At 34.5% G+C, this 25,106-nt stretch overlaps 1 protein-coding gene and 1 pseudogene across 1 annotated transcript; both read left to right on the forward strand.

Moving 5' to 3' along the window:
* Positions 1–3,557: 3,557 nt before the first annotated feature.
* LOC120136881 (uncharacterized protein At2g29880-like) lies at positions 3,558–4,370 on the forward strand. Its single transcript, XM_039152811.1, has 2 exons — positions 3,558–3,929; positions 4,026–4,370. The coding sequence occupies exons 1-2, from the start codon at positions 3,558–3,560 to the stop codon at positions 4,368–4,370; spliced, it is 717 nt and encodes a 238-aa protein (XP_039008742.1).
* A 2,635-nt stretch (positions 4,371–7,005) lies between these two features.
* On the forward strand, positions 7,006–24,169 carry LOC120136761 (annotated as a pseudogene).
* The last annotated feature ends 937 nt before the right edge of the window (positions 24,170–25,106 follow it).

A 25,106-nucleotide genomic window follows, 5' to 3' on the forward strand; every position in this document is an offset into this window, starting at 1 on the left:
GTGGTCAAGCACCTTAGTTTAAACCATTTCACGATAAGTGGAGAGGACTGCTTTTAATATAAAATTGTTGATTGGAAAAATTAGGTTGTAGCAGATTTTGGCGATACATTTCTTTTTGGTTTGAGTAAATTTGTCATATCCGAAGTAAAGTGTAGTGGGGAACCAACGTTTTTTTCTTTTCCATTGCGTCAGTTTTGGTTGTTTTTTCCAAAGCAATTGGTTTTATTAAATGCTTTCAAAATAGGTGGGGCTCTTGGTTTTTGTTTCCCAGATTATTAAGTTTTGGTGGTCTACGCATGGTTCTTGCTTTCTATGTAGTGGATGCTCATTTTTCTTGGAGGATGTGAGTAGGGCGCACATGTGGTGCACGGTTATGTCCACTTTGAGGGACTTTCAATATGTGTTTTGCGTTGATACATGGGACATCTGGTTTCCTGTTTGCACATGCCCGTTATCTCGTTTAGTCCACTCAAATACAAAGTGCTTGTTTTCTTCTTAACATAGCTGCAAATCAGGGTTAGTTCTGGTTGAGCATGCCGATATGTTCCTTTACGGTATTTTCCTTGTCAATGTTTCCATCTCTAGTGATGGGTGGGAAGGTGTTGTTGATAGTGGATTCTGCCGTGTGGTCTTTGTCCATGGTAGTTGTGGTATGTTGGTGTTGTAATTGTTGGGTTTGTTGGTTTTTTCAGTGGAGTGGTCGATTGGTTGGGTATTGTTGGTTTTTTCAGAATGTATTATCTAGAAGGTTGGTGCCTTCAAATAGAGCTTAGTGTTGGATTGCTGGTTGCTTCTTGTATCTTGTTCGGTAGTGGGATCCTCATCAAGGCTTCTCTTTGGTTGTTCGCTCGAGAGCTTTTGGATATACTTCTACTGCCTCTGTTCGTTTTTGGTAACTCCGTATGCGTAGACGTTGTCGAGAGAACCTGTTCGGTTGGATCTGTTATGTTGTTTTTTAGTTTTTGTACGATTAGATGGCTGCAGTTTCTTGTTCATTTTGGTCGGTAGTGATAGTTGCTTTTAAATTGTTTTTTTAGGTGATGGTGATCTTTGTTGGTCTGGCTTTCGTTTTTAGTCTGTTTTGTGTGTTTTGTTCTCTTATGTAGTGCTCTTTTCCTCCAATTAGTTTAGGGAGGTTTTTAATGAGGCTCATAAGTTGTACGTTAATAAATCTCAATTCTTATAAAAAAAAAGTAAAGAGTCAAGATCAATATGCCATTTATAATTATGTTTTTAGGATATTGTTTGTCTAATATAAGAATAGTTTTAAACCTCATAAGTTCACTAAGATAATAAACTTAACTTTAGACCCTAGCAACATTTTAGTTTGTACTGGATGGGACATCGTTCCACCTAATTTTTTTTCTCCATTCAAAGACTGCCGCATAGATCTTTTTTCGTAACGGTGGGTTAACAGGAATGCAATATTTTAATAATCAGAAGTAATTTAGAGACCATCTTATAGAAACCTAAAAGAAGCTCATTCTTTTTGCAGAAGAATGCAATAAAGATAAATATAAATTTCCAGTTTCTAGAAATTGTATAATATAAATTTTATTATAGTTTTCTAGGCTTGAGAGTTAGCTTATCTTTGGTGATCGACTGATCTTACTTTCACGAGTTTTCTGCAAATAAGAATCATTTTTTTCTTTACATGCTTGAATTCTTGATGCTTGAAATAGAAATTTGGTGGTTACATTACTGGTTTTTGCTTGATCCCATTCGATTTTATCTTTTCTAATCTCATGTTAAATTAGTTTTCATTTATTTTTAATGTGATGACACACAATTATTCTTGTTCAATATTATTATGTTCTAATATTAAAAAGTTTGTTCATAATAATAGTTATGGCTTGTTTACAGATGCATATCGCCACAATTCTTATTTTACAACTACAAATGATGGAGATTGTGTGTCATATGCTTATGGTTATTTCAGTTATTCTTAGAAAATATAAAAATAGACCTAAAATAAGTTATGCACATGAAAGACTTCATAGACATAATATTAGATCACTTAATTTACATAAAATTATATTTGAAAGTGATAGACAAAGTGTTGATAATTGTCGAATGGATAGGAGAGCATTTCTCAAATTGTGTCACCTATTACAAAGTCAAGGTGGGTTAAAAGAGAGTCGATCTATGTCTATAGAAGAAATGGTTATTACTTTCCTTCATATTATCCCACCATATTAAGATTAGAGTTCTAAAACGTCAAACAGTAAGATCTGGTGAAACAATTAGTAGAGTTCTCCATACAGTGTTAGCTTCAGTCTTGAAACTGTATCCGATTCTTTTTAGAAAACCAGAATCGATACAAGATAATTCAACATATGATATATGGAAATGGTTTAAGGTATTGTATCATAATTCTAAACTTTCTTTTAAGTTAATTAGTAATACGTAATACATAAATGGATAGTAAAAATGTAATTTAACTTTATTTGATGAATTTAGGGATGTTTGGGTGCTCTAGATGGGACGTATATTAAGGTCAATGTAGCTGCAATCGATAAACCTAGATACAGAACAAGAAAAAATGAAATTGCGACAAATGTACTTGGTGTTTGCACACCAAACATGCAATTCATTTATGTTTTACCTAGGTGGGAAGGTTCTGCAGCTGATGGTAGAATACTCAGAGATGCTATTAGTAGAAGAAATGGTTTAAATGTTCCACAAGGTAAATTATTAGGTCATTAATATATATATATATAAGAATGTAAAATTCTTACAAGTTTTGTATATTAATTTACTTTTTAAATTAAAATAATATAGGGTGTTACTACTTATGTGATGCTGGATACACGAATGGAGAGAGATTTCTTGCACCATAGATGTCAAAGATACCACTTGAATGATTGGAGAGAAGGACACCAACCTACCACCCCTCAAGAATATTTCAACATGAAACATTCTCAAGCTAGGAATTGCATTGAGAGATGCTTTGGCATATTGAAAGCGAGATGGGCAATTTTAAGGGAAAAATCATTTTATCCAGTGAAAACACAATGTAAACTTATTTCAGCTTGTTGTCTTCTCCATAATTTCATAAGATCTGAGATGCCAATCGATCCTATTGAATCTGACTATACTGAAGATAGTAGGCATGTTGAAGAGATTAATGAAGTAGAAATGATCAGACATTGTGAGCCAAGCAGTGCTTGGACTGAGTGGAGAGACAAATTAACAGAAGATATGTTTACTAGTTGGTTGACGTCACGTACTTTAGGATAGATGTTATTTTGTTATGTATGACTTACACCTTCTATTTTATCTAATGTTAGTGGTCATTACTTTCATGTATTTGACATCTTTATATTTTATGGCATAAACTTTATTAATTTTCTGTATTTCTCTTCTATAAAATTTGAATTTTATTTGTTATGGAAATTCATTACTTATGTCATTCACTACAGTTGATTTATATTATGTTACTATTTTAAATTTCATTTATGATTAGTATTGACAATGATGTCATGTTTTATGTTATGTTATACATTTTTTATACATCTTCTTAGATTGTTTCGAAGAGAAATATGTCAACATCAAATATGGAATCTCAAAGGGGGGAAAAACCACCGACATCTAGAAAGGTTAAGTCTTTAGTAACTAAAAGGACATGGACTAAAGAGGAGGATGCTGCACTTGTTGAATGTTTACACATTTTGGCTGAAGACCCACATTGGAAAGCTGATAATGGAACATTTAGATCAGGTTATCTATCTAATCTTGAAAAGATGTTAGAAATCAAGCTTTCAACATCTCAAAATAGGGCCCATCCACATATTGAATCTAGAGTGAAGCTACTCAAAAGACAATACAATGCTTTATATGAAATGCTGAATATTGGAAGTGGATTCGGTTGGAATGAAGAAGAAAAATGTTTAACTGCACCAAAGGATGTGTTTGATGATTGGGTTAGAGTATGTATTTTAATTGAATTTATCTTCTTTCTATACTCTTTATTATCTACTTAGCTTTGTAAGATTTATTAAATTTGCGATTTTATTATATTGTAGAGTCATCCAACTGATGCTGGATTGAGAAACAAGTCATTTCCATTCTTTGATGACTTTGTTCATATATTTGGAAAAGAAAGAGCTACAGGAATAGCAGCAGAGACAGCAGCTGATGCAGTGGAACATATTGATGTTGAAGACAATGCATTTATAGATGCATTACTTGAAGAAGAGGGAGTAAGAGATTCTGAATCAAGAGAGGATGTTGGTGCTTCAACTTGCCAAACATCTGATGCTACTGCCTCTACCCCTATAAAGAAAAAAGTAGCTAGCAAGAAAAGGTCTCGAAGTGATGATGGGTTAACTGAGCTTGTACAGGAGATAAGTAAGTTCAGTGCTGCATAACGAGAAACTGCCAAAGAAATTAAGGATATTACTGCTTTTTTGAAAAAGGAGGCAAAAGGAAATGATCGAAGAATGTCGATTTTCACTGAAATCATGAAAATTGAAGGACTGTCCACTGATGAAATGCTTACTGCAGGAGAGTATATTAGAAAAGATGCGCACGAGGTAGATTTCTTTTTCTTTGCCAAAAGAATTCAAGCAAGATTATGTGATTAAGCAATTGGTTGAATGCCATCAATTTAGACCATCATTTTGACTGTCGTCCTTCTACAATTATGTCGATCTCTTTTTGATTATGACTTTAGAATATGGTCCTAACTTTTTTGTATAGCTTAGCCAAGTATATGTCAATATTTTGACATGAAGAATTTTGTGTGTATATAATATAGCCAACATATATGATTACGTTTAGAATGTCATGGTTATTTCTTTTGTAAGTATGAACATTGTATAATCTTTTGATGGTTAATGTTATACTTCTTTTTTGTTATGTAGTATATGAGTGCAAGTAATGTGCTAGTTTTGAATATGTTAATTACTTTTAATAGTTTTTGTTATGTAGTAAAAACCTTGTCTTGATAGTTAAGATTATCGCTTTCTTGTGTGTCGCAACTTATCGGTAGTGAATATTGGAAGTCTTTGATAGATGGTGTTACATAGACAAGTAGAGCACGTACTGGATCAGCCACTGAAATACGACTTCGTATATACTATATATTCAGATACGAGATGAATAGATAGCATCTATGGAAGAATTTAGAGAACTAAATATGCCCGGGTATATATTGAATATGAATATTTCAAGGAAAATAGAGAAGAATAACATAGCAACAACACAGCCAGTAAACAGAACTACTATGGCTTTTCTTCATTGATGCAACATACCGACCTTTTAGAAGAACTGCATAAAGTAATGATTAAGAGGGGAGGATGTTGAGGAAGGGCCAAAGAATGTATGAAAGTCTAAAGGTCTATCATTGACAAACAAAGCTGTGAAAATTTCAGATAGATATACAAGTGCTTGAAACATCACCCACGAAAATCTAATTCTCCATGTTTACCCAAACTCTGCTTCCCAGCTTTGAAAGAGGCTGATTGATCGCCATGTGCCCATAAAAGAAATAAATGCTGGCTTATGTTTTGCTGCATTTCCAAAAAATCAAATTCAAGTTAGGGTGCCATTGTGCAAATATGGTCCAAGTATGTTTAAATTGTCCATGGAAATGCAGGCAACGAATATACATCTGCATCACATGTATTGAATGAAAATACTACTGCACCGTGTAAATCTAAGTGCCATCATAAGAACATAGCTCTGATAATATGCTTAATGAGTCGACAAGCCATAAGCTCCAACTATAATTTTTCAAGCACTAACGGGAAATCATTAGAAGCTCCTATAATCTTTCTACTTCAACAAATTTCCGGAAACTTACCGAACTCCATCTACCTCATCTTTTATACCATAGTTTTACATTCACTAAGCTCAAAGAACTAGCATCACATACATTCAAAAGTTTCCACCTTTTACTTGATACACATGAAATATTGGTTCTCACCACCTTAACCCCGCAAGATTGACTACCAACATAGTTGGACTCTTCGAAAGACATACAACTAGAAGCATAAACATATAAATGCATTGTTGCAATAATATAATATAGGCCTGTTCAGTATAATGTGTTGATCAGAATTAACTAAAGCTAAAAACAAACAAAACAAATCTAGCTAACTTTGTCCAGAATGTACCTTCTTCGCTTAGTATATTGGGTTGATCAACCAAAAGTTGGTGAAGTGCACCCAGATCACCGAAACTGCAAATCAAGGAAACATAACAATTACAAAGTCATGACTTAAGAAGTTGTAAAGTAATTCCCTTCTTTAGGAAGTTAAATAATTATTTTAACAAACCAAGAATCAAGTGAACAAAAACTCATATCTTCATGTGGGAAAGGATAAATAACAGAATAAGCACAAAATAATGGAAATAAGCTCTGATATTATTGCATGGAATAGGATTATGAATTTCATTACACTGTATTTGTCATCTCTCGTTATAATAAATAAAAACTGATAATCATAATTTCTCAAAATAAAGATACAGAGTTGAACTTTAATCTACATTTGTATTCTTACTTAAGTATTATCTCATTTGTTACATAACAAAACCATTTTTAATATATTTTCATAATAATTAAATTAAAATAATACATGATATATTTAAATACTCAATAATATATTATTAAAAATAGAATTTTTTATAAATAATTTTTATTTAAATTTAGAATTTCACTTGTTAAAAAATATAGAACAATGACAATTTGGTAAATATACATTCTAATAATCTTTTATTCCTTCAACCAAACACTGTAATCTTACATTCCTGTCAAATTAACCAAACACAGTAATGTAACATTCCCAATAATCCTATTCTCAGGTAATCTTTTATTCTCACCGGTAATCTTACTAAACCAAACGCATCCTTAGATTCTTCTCCAATCCTTTTTCCAATCCTTTTGTAATATTGTCGTTCATTAGCTTCAAATCGCAGAGGCAGCCTAAGGTACTCTCTCAATCACTGCCTTCCTTTCTCCTTTCTTTTATTGATTTGACTCGGTGTAAACGCAGTAATTGGTGCGAAGATGAGTCGAGGGGCAGCAGCTGGACCTAAGGGAAAGAAGAAGGGAGCGTCCTTCACTATCGACTGTTCGAAGCCGATTGAAGATAAATCATGGACATCGCTTCTTTGGAGAAGTTTCTTCAGGAAAGGATCTAGGTTGGTGGCAAAGCCGGTGCTCTTGGCGACTCCGTCACATCCGACTTCAATTTCTCCACGAGGTGATTAACCATTTCTCCTTTTTGATCTTTTAGTTGTCTTATTGAACGTTCTTAATTGTTAAATCATGAATTTTGTTTGAATTTTAAGCAACCATGGATTTGTGAAGTCTTTTGAATATAGGGTTAGGGTTAGATATCAAGGTCGATGATGAGACGTTTTACTGTTTGTTTCTCAAAAACATTCACAGTTGCCGCCTGAGAGCTTTCGCCTTCGCCTGGCCTGAAAGCCGGTCTTTGTTGCAGGGATTTAAATAGTGGTCTGCTATTGGAATATTAATTGTTTGAAACGTTATTATTTATTATTATTATTAAATTATTATTATTAGTATTATTATTATAAATTATATTATTTATTAAATATTACAAAGCCCAATTACAATAACTCAGGCCCAGATACAGAAGCCCAACGTAAACCCTAAAACCCAACTAGGGTTTCTCATCTCATGCCCCAGCCGCCAGTGATCTCCACCGTTGGATCTGGCAAGATCCAACGGCCCAAAAAGGTTCCAGATGGGAAACCCTAGGGTTTCTAACCCTAGCAGCCAGCCGTTTCTAGATGCCTCCAGCCGCTTCCGATGAGTCCAGGTGGTCCAACAGATGCTGCCGACACTCCAGAAACGTCGAGAAGCTACCCACGTTGAGCCCTATGGTGAGTCACCACCCTAGCTATGGTGACTCACCGGGCCTTTCATCTCTGGAACCGGTCCAACGAGAGCCTCGGTGGTGGCTATAAAAGCCACCCCACCTGCAAGAAAAAAAAAGGAGAAGAACGGACAGCCACAGCCACAGAAAGCAACGGAGACAACAACCAACAGACCAAAAAAAGCAACAAAGAAATACCGAACAGAAAAAATATAACAACCCTCAGCAGCAAACAAAACAGAAAGAAAGAAAGGAGAAAGAACTTACCGAGGAAACCACGTGACGGAGATGCTACGGACCGAGGAAATATTCGAAATACCCGAAGGTATTTCTCTAGATCTGCTCCGATCCAGAGCTTTTAGGGCAAACCAAAACCAGATTCGGCCTTGGGAGGTTCGGGTCTTTATTTGGGGTATTTATGAAAAATCCGACCACCGTATATGGTAGTCGGCGACGGTGGTCGAGACCAAAGCACGGCCGTCGGCCGGAGCTCAATTCCCAGATGAGGGAATTGAAGAGAGAACCGAGAGAGAATGTTAAATTCTCTCTCAGTTAGAGAGAAGTGGAATGAAGAGAAATGAGGAGGCTGGCCCTTCGGGCCAGCCGTTTGGTATAATATAAATCCCTCCTCAAACGACGCCGTTTTGAGGAGGGACCCTTGTGTAATTTACATACGGGTAAAACCCTTTCCGTAGCCATCTAAATTTTGTAATTATTCATTTTAGTCACTAAAACTAATTTTTGAATGTTCTAATTCAGTATTCGAATTTTATTTTATTATGTTTTAGTCCTTACCATTAAATAATATATTTAGGATAAATATCACATTTAGTCCCTAATAATTTTAATATTCTATTTTAATCACCTATTAAATTATTAATGGCTAATTATACTACTAGTATTATATTTTATGATAATTCTGACCATGTCTCTTAAATATTTATATTTTATAATTGATCATTAAATTTTATATAATCTTAATTTAACCATAAGTCTTATTTTTTACATTAGGTTCATTATTTATGAATATGATCCAATAGTTTTAATATTATTACTTTTGTTTTCTTTCATTTTAATTATTATTATTACTTTTGATATATGTTTAAATTATTATCTTCATGATTTTATTATTATTAAGTTATATAAATATATATATAATATTTATTTATTTATTCTATTTGTTCTTTAAATAAAAATCCTATTTATAAATTTAATTTTATAAATTACTTTTAAGAAAAATAATCATATTTTGATATTTATTTATTTAATATCAAAGAAAAAGTTGTCTTAAGGTACCTAGAAGCTCTTTTCTGATATTTTTGAATAAATAAATATCTTACTATATTAAAATAAAAGGTTTTTGGTATTTATTTTTAAAAATTAAAGAAAAGAGCTGTCTTAAATACCTAGAAGCCCTTTTCTGATATTTCTAAATAAGTAAATATTATTTATGTATATATATATTTTCTTAAAATTATTTGAAACAATAGAATTATGAATTAAATATCTTTGAATTTTTACATTTCCAATAATAGAGACAATTTATAATTAAAAGTACCAATTTTGGGCGTTGTAGGGTGCTAATCCTTCCCTAAACGTAACCGACCACGAATCCCTTTTTATTAATAAAAAAGAATGAATTTTTGGTTAAACGCAGATCAGTTTATCTTTTAACTGATGTTTTCTTAAAAACTCTTTTAAAAGATGTTTTTAGGTATTCGACCTACCTAACCCAAAAGGCCGATGGCGACTCCAAATTATTTAAAAAAAAAAAAATAATAATAATATTTATTCACATCATTTTTCCCGTCAAGTAAATATTTCGTGCCCGGACGAAAACCGGTTACGACAGCTTGGCGACCGGGGACTTGTCAAACTTTAAAATCAATTATAAATTGTCTATTAATTAGAAATTAAAATTCATTTATTTAATTTTTAATTTTTTTCTTTCAAATTTTTATTATTTTTATTAATATTGTTTTTTTATTCAGGTATTAATTATTTATTTATCTGTTAGAGGTTGAATATTTCTCCTCACACACAACACTTGCATTGCATAACATAAAGCTCTAATTGAGCTTGTCCCTTTTAAGTGGGAGTGAAAGCGACGTCTTCGTGAGAATTTATTCTCCGTGTCAGACCTAGCAAGTAACTTTCGGGGTTCATATGCTTTATGTCTTCGTGAGAATTTATTCTCCGTGTTAGTCATAGAGAAATGTATCCCCTCGAATTGAACTCGATCCGCTAAAGTCTGTAGTGGACTAGGATTGAGGGTTTGACAGCCCAAGGGGGCATCAACAAGAACAATTCGAGTACCTTTACTCCTAGAACTGAAACTCTGCATATAAGGAACCCTAGAAATTCTTCTGATCTAAGACAATACTGAACCTCTTTTCATAGGTATACACAAAGGAGAAATAAGCTCTAGCTTTTAATTTATTTTATTTCCTTTCTTTTTCCTGAATAAATGCATGCGAACTAGAAATCATGCAGTTAGGTTAATTTTTCCAAACAAAGCATGGAAGAAAGCATGAGGTTAGGATTTATTATATACCATGATAAATAAATTTGTTCTTTCAATTAGTTGGTTAACCATAATTTTTTTATTTTCATATGCATGTTATTTTTGTTCTAATTGTTTATATTGTTTCTTTTGTTTGCATTGCATGATCATGAACAAAAGGTGTTAACTGAAAAGACTGTTCATCAAATTAGAAAGAAATCATAATGGAAAAAGTTCTATGATCAAACAAAATGATGCGGCCAAAAAAGCCATCCTCAGGGAACTCCAAGGATAGAGGAGCTATGCACCCAAAGATTGTATGCCCATTAAGATCAAAAGGAGATACGTGAGATAAGAGAGCAGATGTCCAAGATGATGGAAAGAATATCTGTTTTGGCCAAAAGAGAAGAGATTCCTGCACAGAAAGAGAGAAAGCTTATTAAAGATAATCCTGCAATTTCAGATATGCAAGGGAATTCTGATCCTAACCAACTTGAGAAATTACAGACAGTCATCATTCGTATTCAAATCGTCTGGAAATACCAAAGAAATGGTGACCACTGTAAAAGCTCCAGAGAAGAGAAGAAATCATGTAATTTGAAATCATCAAAGTTTAGTACGCTCCCGATATCTAAAACTCAGGTTCAATTCAAGACAGGTTGCTCTTTGATACTATCCCATATCATATAAAGATTATATGAGAAGCTACTTGAAGCACGAGAAGTGGATCCATATATAAAACCGTTCCAACCTCCATATCCAAATTGGTATACATCAATGTTCATTGTGAATATCATGCCGAGCTCAAGGACATACCATCGAGAATTTCTTGCCTTCAAACGCCGAGTCCAAAGTCTTTTGGATCATGGAACCTTACAATTTATGGTAAATGATCGACCTAGTTTGGTAACTAGGGCCTGATAGATTAATACCAAAGTCTTCAAAGGTAAAATATCAGTAGGGCGCCCAGAGAGAAGAAGATTTGCTGAGGTTTGAAGCTCAAATACGTCATTTGAAGATTGAAACGATAAATTGAGCACCAAAATGGAAACCATACATGAAGACTTCCAGAAGGTCAGTCAAGCCTTTCAAAATGCTGGTATAGGAAACACCCCAGAAGAGTGGATAGTAGGGTCACCAAACTGAAAAAGAGTTGCAACCTACATGAAGATCTTGTCCAAAACTTTGAACACAAATGTTCTTTCACAAGGAAAATAATCACTCCAAGAATTGACATAGGAGATGAAAGAACACCAGAATGTCATGGAAGAAGCTGCAGTCCAGACAACAATATGGCCCATAAGCTGATAAACTAACTTGGTTTTAGAGAAGAAATGGAAAGTTATTCCCTATATGTAAGTTTGTTGAAGTTAAACTGAAAGTTGTCCCTAATATAAAAGTTTTGATGATGTACTGAAGCTTTTGTGTTCAATGAAATCTGTTCTAAGATGATCCTCTTAAGTAACACTTTTCATACATGCATTTACATTTTGTATCTGTGCATTTTCTTTTGTATTTTTATTTCTATATCTTTGAATTGCACATTTTGCATTCTTATTTTTCCATTTATGCATTTTTCACATTTTTATTTAAGTACTGTCATGTCTTTAATTATAAAACATGTTAATAATTAATGAAAGGTTTTGTAACAGTAAAACCAAGGTCATTCATTCATATTACTTTACTGTCATCATGAAAACAATGGAGCAATCTTATAAGGGACTACAGATCAGTGGCCAGAACCATTGACAGGGTTACCTCGGGATACAAGGAAAGAATTTCAGATTCAGTACCAATGGATCAGATCAAATTATCCAGGAAATGGAATCTGATAAAGAAGATCAACTGTTTAGAGCAACCATGCTGTCAGATTGAAGAGTCGAAATGGTAAAACCCTCTGGGGCATCCCAATGAACCCAAAGAATAGCCTGTTCATTATTCGCAGTATGAGGAAAGATTCAAGAAGATGGATGAAGCAATCAAAAGTATGAAATGTGTTGATACTTCCCACAAAGAATTAGAAGCAAGAGAGCTTAGCTTGGTTCCAGATTTGATTATTCCCCATGATTCAAAATGCCTGATTTTGAGAAATATGATGGCACAAGTTGTCCTCTAATACACCTGAGAATGTTTTGCAGAAAATGGGAGGATATTTAAATTCTGATGACCTGTTAATTCACTCTTTCCATGATAGCCTTGTTAACCCAGCAGTAGTCTGGTACAATCAGTTGACCCAAGAACAGATCAAGAAATGGTAGATTTTGCTGATGCATTTTGGGACAATACGGTGTTAAAGGCTTAGCTTCAACGTATGGATCTTCGAAGAGTAAAGAAGAAAACCAATGAAGATTTCAAGAATATGCCTTAAGATGGAGAGGGGTGGCAGCACAAGTTCAACCTCCCATATTAAGAAGAAATATCACGTATGTTTCGTGATTCCCTTCCAACGCCTTTCTTCGAGTAATGCAGGCAATCCGACAAACGAATTTGAGAATCTTGACAAGTGGAGATTTATTGAGAATGTAATCAATGAAGAAAATTCAAAAGTCACATCCAAGAGCCCAACGGATCAAAAAGCGAAAGCTGATGATGTGAATGTATGTCGCATCCAGAATCCCCGCAACTGCAAAAGAAAAAGAGTAACTGTTCAGATAGACCAAATAAAGTCATACGATCAGAAAAACTTTGGAAGTGTTCCAAACTTCTATTTCAGAATTGTATCCTCATTTGGTTAAAGGTCAATACATCACACCAAGACCAACTAAAGTGACACCAAACCCTTCTGCTCATAGCTATGATCAAGATAGAGTTTGTAATTTTCACTTGGGGGTATCCGGCATTCTACAGGCAATTGTAGGCCACTATTAAAAGAAATTGAGATTCTTGTTGACAAAAGAATCTTGACACAAAAAATGATCAAGAAATGGGGGGCAAATAAAGACAATGACTCTGATCTTATTACACAACCGACATTAAAGGAGTGATGATGCATGAACAAGTGGAAGTGTTATCTACCACTATAGTACCTTTCTATTTTCAGCATCTTGTTTGAACTTGTTTTTTGTTCCTTTCTCCGCTTTTTGTGCAATAAATAAATGTGTGTTGCTTATTAAGGTTATGAGCAAGGAATCAAGTTTTAATCTTGAAATTATTGAGTATCAAGTAGATTAAATATTCTTTTAATTTTTCAAGAGTTATAGATCTATTGGCAAGTGGTAAAATTATATCTTCAATATCCCATCCAATGCCAATTACTCAAATCAAATCCTGACACTACATTTATCTGAGACTCTGAAGAAATGTCTCTACCTGTTTTTGAGACACAAACACTAGATGTTTACCTTCTCGGGTAGAGTCGATTGATTGATGATACTACCTTCCACCATATACATGACTTCAAAAGTCACACATTTGTCTTTTCGAACACAAAACCATCATAAACCAAAAGACCTCAAAAGAACCAAAATTTCAATTATCCGTGAATCTGACTGTAAGAAGAGACGAGATGAGGTATCATAGACCAACTCATTGAAGATGATTTCGAGTGATTAGGGCATATTCAAAGAAGAAGGGGAAAGTGATTGATTGAAATAAATATATCATGCATTAATTACATTTTTTCATGTAAATAAAGTTAATCTTGAATATTCATCCCCCTGTGGATACCTCTTTTTACAAAGGTTTCTGTGTATGAGATGATGAACGGCATTGTTTCATTTATCCTTTAATATATATATCCTTTGTTGTCCCCATTTGAGCCTGAATAATTTTTCTTCTAATTCAACCCTAACCAAGGATCACCCTCCACATTAGGGGGCAAGGTGAAAGATATTTGCTCACAAGAATGAAGATTGTCAATACAGTTTTATTACGAAGACAAGTTTCCATGAAGTCAAGAAAGTTTTGAATTACAAAGAATGTCAAATACAGAGTGCTTGAAGATAAATCCAATCAAGAATAATGGAAAATCTCCAAAATGCAAAAGGAAAATGAGGTGCTCAAAGCAGTTGAAGTATTATACTCATCCAGCAAAGAAAAAAAATAGAAAGAAAAAAAAACAAAAAGAAGGAAAATTGAATCAAAATGGGTGACTTATTGAGCCTCAAGTTACAAAGTTGATCAAGTACAAACAAGAAGAGCAAGAAATGCTTAAGATATGAGAAAATGGAAATGAATCCAAAATTTGGCAGTCTAGAGGGATCCAGTTGATGGAAAAATCCCCAACAAAGCAGATCCAAGTTAAGCAAGGCAAGATTGATGGCATCAGAATGAATTGATCCTTGGTTTGATTACCCTTAAACACTTATTTGGGCCTTTTTATCCCTTTCTTTCGTAACCATAAGCCATGGCCTACGTTACGTACCTGAAAAGTCCATTTTAATCATACATGGATTTCTAAGTAAAAGATGATATCTTTAGAATTCATTCCCCCTTCCAAGATTGATTTTTATTTGCAAAAATTGTTTTTTAAAATCTTTAATGCATGATATGAAAAATGATAAAGGGGGGGTTCAAGATGTAAATTTTTAAATAACATCTTGAAACCAAAGGAGGATTCGTGTTGAAAACCTAAAAAAAGGCGGCTCGAATAATGAATGGTGCAACAACGACATAAGAGACGATCTTAAGCTCTTAATAAAGCACCGCACATCCCAAAGACGTTCCTGAGAGTAGGGAAACAAGAAGCATCTCTACAAGATGGGAATAACAACCATTTTTTCAAGTTAGTGTAAGCCGAAGCGACATACTGAACCAACTTGAAAGAACCTACTTTACCAAAATCAACCTACACCTCAAATCAGTCAATAATTTGACACTTGCCATAGGACTATGATTTTTGAATGATTTAAAAGTGTAGTTGATTTATTTGATATTCATTAAACTCATTGTTTATGATTCGATTATATTGTGAACCTGAAAGGGGTAATACTTTGCAAAATTCTTTCATTCTTCAATAAAGAAAGGAGAAAAACATTTCAAACAGTACAGTCTCAAATGAGGAAGATCCTTAAAGCAATTGTTGCTTATTCTACCTCTGTTGTAGAAAAAGAATGAACGAAGCCAGAAGAATGAAGCGCTTCACATTTTTGAAGGCAAGTGGTCCAAGAAGCCAGAAAGTCTGGAGAATTGAACTTGTGACACTCCCCTATGACATTATTAGCAGCTCATCAAGAAAGATTATCGTTTATCTCATGCTGAGGGCAATAAGCATCACCAGACAGATTATTTTCCCCAACCATCAATTCATGTTCTCTAGAAGATTACATCATAAAGCCATGAACAAGTCACTACCTGCACTCTGGTGTTGGCTCAAGTCTTGATACATCATTGCTACTTTTTCTATGACGATCATTTTCTTTGTCAAGATGATATCCATTATGTCCTTCAGAAGATTGTTGAATTTGAATTTGAGGATTTAGGGCACAGAACAAGACATTGGAACAGAATCTACCCTTATAGGCCTTTTATATAAGTAAGGTTGTTACGCTGGATGCCACTGACAATAAGGTCGAATTCGACAAATCTACTCATCAATTGCTCCAACTAATCATCATTCAGTTCTTGCACATCTGTTTTCAAAAATATGCCAAGACAGTAGAAGACAGCCTCTGCATCACTGATCCCAGAAGAAAAAAGACAGGACATGGATACCACCGGGGAACATGTCTTTAGCAGATCCTCCTCCTCGTGTATGGTTTTTAGGGAAACCTAGAAGCATTTCCACCTCATCAGGTTCAAGTAGAACCATTTTATTCCTTCTAATCCATACCAGATTCCATTTTCAAGCACTCATCAAGAACATACTTCTGGACACTCGAAGGTGTTTCATTGTCATAAGCTGCTTCAAGAGCCTTACAGATCCTTTCTGTCAATTTGGCACTTCCTGTACATGTTTATAAACAGTTCAACTTTGTTCTTGGATCCCAGGAAGACCATCATTTCTTTGTCAATGGAAAAGCATCAGCACATGGAGGAAGCAGAATAAGAGAAAATCTGTTCTAAATTGGCAGAATTATGAATATAGCCCTTTTCAGTGTAATAGTATGAAAATGCTTCGAATCTACAAATTTTGGCTCTACATCGAATAAGTACTATGATATTCCAGTCCAAACATTAACTGGAACAAGTGTCATGTGCTCATAGTAGAAATAAGAAGACCCAATAGTATCTTCTGGAAGTGTTCTTTGAGTTATCTGATCTGGTTTGGTATGAAACCACAGAACCAATCATTGAATTTGGAAAATGAATGAGCTCATAGCATCTTCTGGAAGTGTTCTTTGAATTATCTGATATGATTCGGTAGAAACCCCAGAACCGATCATTGGAATTGAAAAATGAACTGCATGATCATCTTCATTAAGAAGCTTCTTTTCAAGCTTCCTCTGCTTCTTCCTTTTCCACAAATCATAGCCCAAGTTTCGCCTTTGCTTGTAATTGGGATCATTGCATAATGGCTTCCTATCTTCTACCATAAGAAGTGCATCAGTAACCTTAGCCATTTGCTCAGCACATATAAAATCTGTCAATTCTGCAATTGATGAATCTGAACCACATTTCTTCATGGCTATTGAAACCTCAGCCTCTGAGAATTTCATTTTTGTCAAGTATAACAATTTACTCTCCTCATCAGAATCAGAATTCATGATTTCCTCGATATCAGAAGAACTATCAATATATGTGAAATCATCCTGAAAGATCGCTTCATAATCAGATGAGTTGTTATCAGAATCAACATGTTGCATGGGTACGGATTTTTGATGAGCCTGTACCACTGCATATGTAATCTTGCCATTGCATCAGATTACTATTCGCATAAATTGGTTTCTCTCCCACAAAAAAGTATATTTCAGAGATGACCTTCATTGAAAGATGATAAGCCACTGTGTCAACCTGGAATGAATGATTGAATACTTCTTAAGTTTATGACAACATAAAGAGAATTTTTCCATTTACTTGACAACATTGTTGTTCAGTAACACCAGAATGAGAGTATTCAAGATAAACATATTTGGGGCATGAATAAAGCCACAAGTACAACAGTGTATTGTCAAAATGGGACCTCGTGGGGATCATGACATTCCAGTAAAACAGAGATTGAGAGTGAATCAGATAAATCTAGAGGGAAATCTTGAGGGCCCATTTCAACCAGAAATATAATATTGGGGCATTTTGAAGGCTCACAACAATATGAATATTTGGGCATTCTTGGAGGCTCATCTCAATAAGAAGTAATATTGAGCACACTTTTAACATCTGTATCAGCAAATATTGGGGCATTTTAAAGATTCCTTCAGACAGATCCATGTGGGGTATTTTGAAGACTCAGATTAACAAGAACCAAATATTGGGGCATGCTGAAAACCCTTTTCAAACAGAATCAGAAATGTTGAAATATTCTGAATATTTATCAGCAAAATGCTGGGGCATGCTGAAAACCCATTTCAATCAGAATCAGAACTGTTGATGCATTTTGAACACTTGTATTAGCCAATGTTGGGGTATGCTGAAGGCCCATAATATCCTATGTAAAGATCATTAACTTGAACAAATATTTCCAATGAGACAGAAAGATATGAAGAATGAAAATGGTAAACAGTGGCAGTCGAGCTAACTACACATAATTGCTTCGTTCATCAGGCAGTTGCATTAGGGTCATGTTGTTGAACAAATATCTACTCAGCAAGTATGGTTTCAAATACCCAATCTTCTTAAATCATGTATCACATGACAGTGTGTTCTTTGTTAAGATACATCATGGTTGCATGAATAAAGATGGTCCCCAGGAAGATTATTTGATCCAGGGTTCAGTTCCTCAAGATCTCAGCTTTGAATTTTGCATTATGTGTGTTGGTGATGATTGAAAATAGCTTTTTGAGATTCCTGACAGTTAGTTTCAATCATACTGTTGAGGTTATGAAGCTGTTTTTCACATCAATTTTTGCTTACTTGATGACATTGAAAATGGAGACTCGACTCACTTATATTACTGTTATTCCCGTTATTACTGGGGTTATCATTGCCAGCCAGGGTGAACTGAGTTTTCATCTATTTTGGTTTTATCATGTGCATTTCATCCCCAACAGCAAGAATTCCATGAACTCCCTTCCGTACATGGATCCTATAGCTGAAGTGTTTCTATTTTCTACAATGCTCATTACAGAAGAAAACATGATCAGTATCACACTTGCCCTTGCCCGAGATGATATCAAGATCAGTTGGTATCTCTTATTCAATTCGATACTAGCATATCTTGTGGATTTGAGCAACTTTTTGGCCATACCAATATCTCATTTGTATTCCCACTGAGTTTTGTTCTCAAGTGGTCTTGTGACATCATACAAAAGCATCATTGACCAGAAATCCGGGCAGAAGCCACAGGAAAGGATGAATGTGTGTCAAATGTTTTACGAACATCTGAGTGGAAGCTACGAGATGATGAATGTGTTGTCAAATGTTTTATGAACCAGTGATTATGGTGTTGAACTAGTGTTGCAATCATATGGTTTCCATTTATTGACCCAAGATGAATTTTGTCTTCTTCAACTTCAAGATTAAAAGTGAAATGAAGACTTCTTTCCACAGAAGGAGAGATGAAAATTTTGACAACAAGAAAACTAGTGGAGCCAACTAAGGTTGAACGACAAGTTGTTGTTAAGCATCTTGACATGATATGGTCCCAGTTGCCTTATTCGAGATCTGATTATATGTGGAGACATGAAAGGAATTGGAATAGATCTTCCTTGTAATATGTTTCAAGAGTCAAATTAGAACAGGCTCTACTCTCCTAATTAATCCCTGCTGAGTCAGGCATATATACATCTACACTCTTCAAAGATGATAGATTCTCTTTTTAAAGATGATATATTCTCTTTTCAAAGATGAAAGCTTTATGGGATTTCTACACAAGTCCAAGCAAATAAAGTTGGTTTTATCCAAGACAAAATGGGGCATCAGGGTCATAATTTTGACTACGACAAGAGTTCCACAAATGAAACATTTCTTCTGAGACCTTCATGAAGCAAAGAAGACAGTAAAGATACAAGTTGATCAGATGATTCTGCAGAAATGCAAGCTTGATAGCATAAGTTGCTACATTGATATCCAGAGATCTTCGGAAGAACAAGAAGATTCATGGTAAGAAATACCTTACAAGAAGAAGGTATTCAAAACCACAAATACAGGAATCACGTAAACATCTGAAGAATAGATGAACGTAATCCACAAAAATGAGCATTATTTGAGATTGGGTCATGTTACCCAATCAACATGTTATTTTGAAAATAATGAGAAAACGATTTCCATAGTTTCTCATTCAATCTTTTCTGAAAATGAAATTGTTGAATAGTAAGAAAACAATTTCCATAGTTTCTTACTTAGTAAACTATTTCCCACATCTGTAAGTCCTTCAGTGCATGATGTTTCCAAAAAGCCTTCAGGAGCTTTTTGATGTTTTCAAATCATTCGGGTCATCTGTAAGTCCTTCAGTGCATGATGTTTCCAAAAAGCCTTCGGAAGCTTTTTGATATTTTCAAAGCCTTCGGGTCATCTGTAAGTCCTTCAGTGCATGATGTTTCCAAAAAGCCTTCGGAAGCTTTTTGATATTTTCAAAGCCTTCGGGTCATCTGTAAGTCCTTCAGTGCATGATGTTTCCAAAAAGCCTTCGGAAGCTTTTTGATATTTTCAAATCCTTCGGGTCATCTGTAAGTCCTTCAGTGCATGATGTTTCCAAAAAAGCCTTCGGAAGCTTTTTGATATTTCAAAGCCTTCGGGTCATCTGTAAGTCCTTCAGTGCATGATGTTTCCAAAAAGCCTTCGGAAGCTTTTGATATTTTCAAATCCTTCGGGTCATCTGTAAGTCCTTCAGTGCATGATGTTTCCAAAAAAGCCTTCGGAAGCTTTTTGATATTTTCAAAGCCTTCGGGTCATCTGTAAGTCCTTCAGTGCATGATGTTTCCAAAAAGCCTTCGGAAGCTTTTGATATTTCAAAGCCTTCGGGTCATCTGTAAGTCCTTCAGTGCATGATGTTTCCAAAAAGCCTTCGGAAGCTTTTTGATATTTTCAAATCCTTCGGGTCATCTGTAAGTCCTTCAGTGCATGATGTTTCCAAAAAGCCTTCGGAAGCTTTTTGATATTTTCAAATCCTTCGGGTCATCTGTAAGTCCTTCAGTGCATGATGTTTCCAAAAAGCCTTCGGGAGCTTTTTGATGTTTTCAAAGCCTTCGGGTCATCTGTAAGTCCTTCAGTGCATGATGTTTCCAAAAAGCCTTCGGGAGCTTTTTGATGTTTTCAAAGCCTTCGGGTCATCTGTAAGTCCTTCAGTGCATGATGTTTCCAAAAAGCCTTCGGGAGCTTTTTGATGTTTTCAAAGCCTTCGGTCATCTGTAAGTCCTTCAGTGCATGATGTTTCCAAAAAGCCTTCGGGAGCTTTTTGATGTTTTCAAAGCCTTCGGGTCATCTGTAAGTCCTTCAGTGCATGATGTTTCCAAAAAGCCTTCGGGAGCTTTTTGATGTTTTCAAAGCCTTCGGGTCATCTGTAAGCCCTTCAGTGCATGATGTTTTCAAACATTTCCATCCTACTCAAAAGAAGCCAAATGAAAAAATTATTGTCTCTTTCGTCTTTGCTCTATTCTTGTTAACACAAGAATAAGCAAAGAGGGGCAGCTGTAGACATCAATTTTTTTCATTTAAATTTATTATTATTATTAAAATTATTATTATTAGTATTATTATTATAATTATTATATATTATTTATTAAATATTACAAAGCCCAATTACAATAACTCAGGCCCAGATACAGAAGCCCAACGTAAACCCTAAAACCCAACTAGGGTTTCTCATCTCATACCCTAGCAGCCAGCCGTTTCTAGATGCCTCCAGCCGCTTCCGATGAGTCCAGGTGGTCCAACAGATGCTGCCGACACTCCAGAACGTCGAGAAGCTACCCACGTTGAGCCCTATGGTGAGTCACCACCATAGCTATGGTGACTCACCGGGCCTTTCATCTCTGGAACCGGTCCAACGAGAGCCTCGGTGGTGGCTATAAAAGCCACCCCACCTGCAAGAAAAAAAAAGGAGAAGAGCGGACAGCCACAGCCACAGAAAGCAACGGAGACAACAACCAACAGACCAAAAAAAAGCAACAAAGAAATACCGAACAGAAAAAATAATAACAACCCTCAGCAGCAAACAAAACAGAAAGAAAGAAAGGAGAAAGAACTTACCGAGGAAACCACACGGTGACCGGAGATGCTACGGACCGAGGAAATATTCGAAATACCCGAAGGTATTTCTCTAGATCTGCTCCGATCCAGAGCTTTTTAGGGCAAACCAAAACCAGATTCGGCCTTGGGAGGTTCGGGTCTTTATTTTGGGGTATTTATGAAAAATCCGACCACCGTATATGGTAGTCGGCGACGGTGGTCGAGACCAAAGCACGGCCGTCGGCCGGAGCTCAATTCCCTCAGATGAGGGAATTGAAGAGAGAACCGAGAGAGAATGTTAAATTCTCTCTCAGTTAGAGAGAAGTGGAATGAAGAGAAATGAGGAGGCTGGCCCTTCGGGCCAGCCGTTTGGTATAATATAATCCCTCCTCAAACGACGCCGTTTTGAGGAGGGACCCTTGTGTAATTTTACATACGGGTAAAACCCTTTCCGTAGCCATCTAAATTTTGTAATTATTCATTTTAGTCACTAAAACTAATTTTTGAATGTTCTAATTCAGTATTCGAATTTTATTTTATTATGTTTTAGCCCTTACCAGTATTAAATAATATATTTAGGATAAATATCACATTTAGTCCCTAATAATTTTAATATTTCTATTTTAATCACCTATTAAATTATTAATGGCTAATTATACTACTAGTATTTATATTTTATGATAATTCTGACCATGTCTCTTAAATATTTATATTTTATAATTTGATCATTAAATTTTATATAATCTTAAATTTAACCATAAGTCTTATTATTTTTTACATTTTAGGTTCATATATTTATGAATATGATCCAATAGTTTTAATATTATTACTTTTGTTTTCTTTCATTTTAATTATTATTATTATTACTTTTGATATATGTTTAAATTATTATCTTCATGATTATTATTATTATTAAGTTATATAATATATATAATATTTATTTATTTATTCTATTGTTCTTTAAATAAAAATCCTATTTATAAATTTAATTTTATAAATTACTTTTAAGAAAAATAATCATATTTTGATATTTATTTATTTTTAATATCAAAGAAAAAGTTGTCTTAAGGTACCTAGAAGCTCTTTTCTGATATTTTTGAATAAATAAATATCTTACTATATTAAAATAAAAGGTTTTTGGTATTTATTTTTAAATATTAAAGAAAAGAGCTGTCTTAAAATACCTAGAAGCCCTTTTCTGATATTTCTAAATAAGTAAATATATTATTTATGTATATTAATATATTTTCTTAAAATTATTTGAAACAATAGAATTATGAATTAAATATATCTTTGAATTTTTACATTTCCAATAATAGAGACAATTTATAATTAAAAAGTACCAATTTTGGGCGTTGTAGGGGTGCTAATCCTTCCCTAAACGTAACCGACCACGAATCCCTTTTTATTAATAAAAAAGAATGAATTTTTGGTTAAACGCAGATCAGTTTATCTTTTAACTGATGTTTTCTTAAAAACTCTTTTAAAAGATGTTTTTTAGGTATTCGACCTACCTAACCCAAAAGGCCGATGGCGACTCCAAATTATTTAAAAAAAAAAAATAATAATAATATTTATTCACATCATTTTTCCCGTCAAGTAAATATTTCGTGCCCGGACGAAAACCGGTTACGACAGTTTGTTTCTCAAAAACATTCACAGTTGCCGCCTGAGAGCTTTCGCCTTCGCCTGGCCTGAAAGCCGGTACTTTGTTGCAGGGATTTAAATAGTGGTCTGCTATTGGAATAGCTGTTAATGTGTTTGAAACCGTTATTGTACAACTGCAATGTCCCCCAACCGCAATGCAAGCCTCTGCTTTGTTGTTGTCGTCGTCTATCTTCCACTTCCAGTGGGGGTATGAATTGGATTAATTTTCATTAACGGATATGGTGGTTTTTTGCTCTATAACTTGAATTGAATCTTCTAAGGAAATGGGTTTGTTTATTAGGTGAAGGAACACAATCTTAGTTGTTTAGTGTTTTTGTGTTAATGGAAAACTTTTAAGTTTAAGATCAATGGTGTAGTTATGCTTTGATCCTTGGTTGTCTGAGGCTTTGATAATGTAGTCTGTACTTTGTTCATTTTCCACTTTCAATGGGGATATAAATTGAATTAAATTGAATTAACGAATATGGTGGATTGTTTGCTCTATAACTTGAATTGAATCTTCTAATGAAATGGGCTTGTTTATTACATAAAGAACATAATTTTATCTGTTTAGTGTTATGCATAAACATATAACTTTTTGGTGTGGTTAGCAGCGTTAGCTTGAGTTGAGTTTTGGTTGATGGTTGTTTGGTTTTCAGATACCTTAAGTACTTGACAAAGAAGTATTTGAAGAAGCACAATATCCGGGATTGGCTTCGGGTGATTGCTTCCAACAAGGACCGGAATGTTTATGAACTCCGCTACTTCAATATTGCCGAGAATGAAGGGGAAGAGGAAGAATGAAGAATCATTTCAGTTCTTCTTTGTTAACAGTCTGGTTTGTTAGATGAGGAACTCTTTTATCTGTATTCAGATGTCAAATCCTAGGACTTGTTTGGGGTTGCTTTTTTACCCTTTAACCTTGTTTTTCAATCAAGTTTTGTTTGCCGATAGATTTTTTAGGGTTAATTGGTCATTAATGTTATTGATTTATAATAAATTGGTCAGTTACCATTAATCTTTATTATTAAGAGTAACAAAATATTAATGTGACATAACGGAATATTGATGTAACAAGTCTCGGTGATCTGACATTGTTTTACAAAATGAGACAGGCACATGCCGTTTGACTTTCCAAACTTTTGACTAAGAAAAAAAGTTTTAAAAGGAAAATCTCTTCTTCCCCGTTCTTCTCGGCCATGGACGAAGAGTGATGCAGAGCTCATGGGTTTTCTTCTCTTACATAAAAACTTGAGATTTTAAACCCTAAATTATTTCCACAATCGATGAATGAAATCTCTTGTGAATTCCAAAGCACTTCGTTTTTTTCCCTTTTCTCTTGTTGTCTGGAGACATTTCGAAGCTCTCAATGAGGATTATTATCTAATCATAATAAGTTTTAGTCGGTGACATTCTACCAAGAAATGGTGCCTCTATATAAAGTATTTACGCTCTTTTTTCTCTTTTTCATGCAGCACTAGCGACCTCCTCTTCTCCTCTTAGTCATTAGAGGCGCATTGGCTGGTCATGGTGTTTCTACTTACTTGAGCATAAAGGTGGCGTTTCTACTCTAGTAATTCATACTTGAAGATAATGGAATAAACACAAAAATAGTCTTTTCATTGATGCCACCATTACACAGACTCTACTATTAGATTTGATAGTCTTTCTGTTACACATTTTTTCTATTATGTAAATTATAATTATGAAATATTACTCATCTGAACAACCATTTGACATCAGCTATCAGGATTCAGTACCCTTGTAAAGTTTTCACTTTTTCTTTTTCAGAAATCATACAAAAATAGAAAGACCTAATTTTGATGGAAAAAAATGCTAGTATGCGGATGAGATGGCAAAAACGCTTGATCTCTTTAGTCGGGTGGTGCATCGACAACGTCCTC

The sequence above is a fragment of the Hibiscus syriacus genome, unplaced genomic scaffold (assembly GCF_006381635.1).
Source record: "Hibiscus syriacus cultivar Baekdansim isolate YM2019G1 unplaced genomic scaffold, ASM638163v2 tig00110637_pilon, whole genome shotgun sequence".
In the NCBI taxonomy this organism is placed as follows: domain Eukaryota; kingdom Viridiplantae; phylum Streptophyta; class Magnoliopsida; order Malvales; family Malvaceae; genus Hibiscus; species Hibiscus syriacus.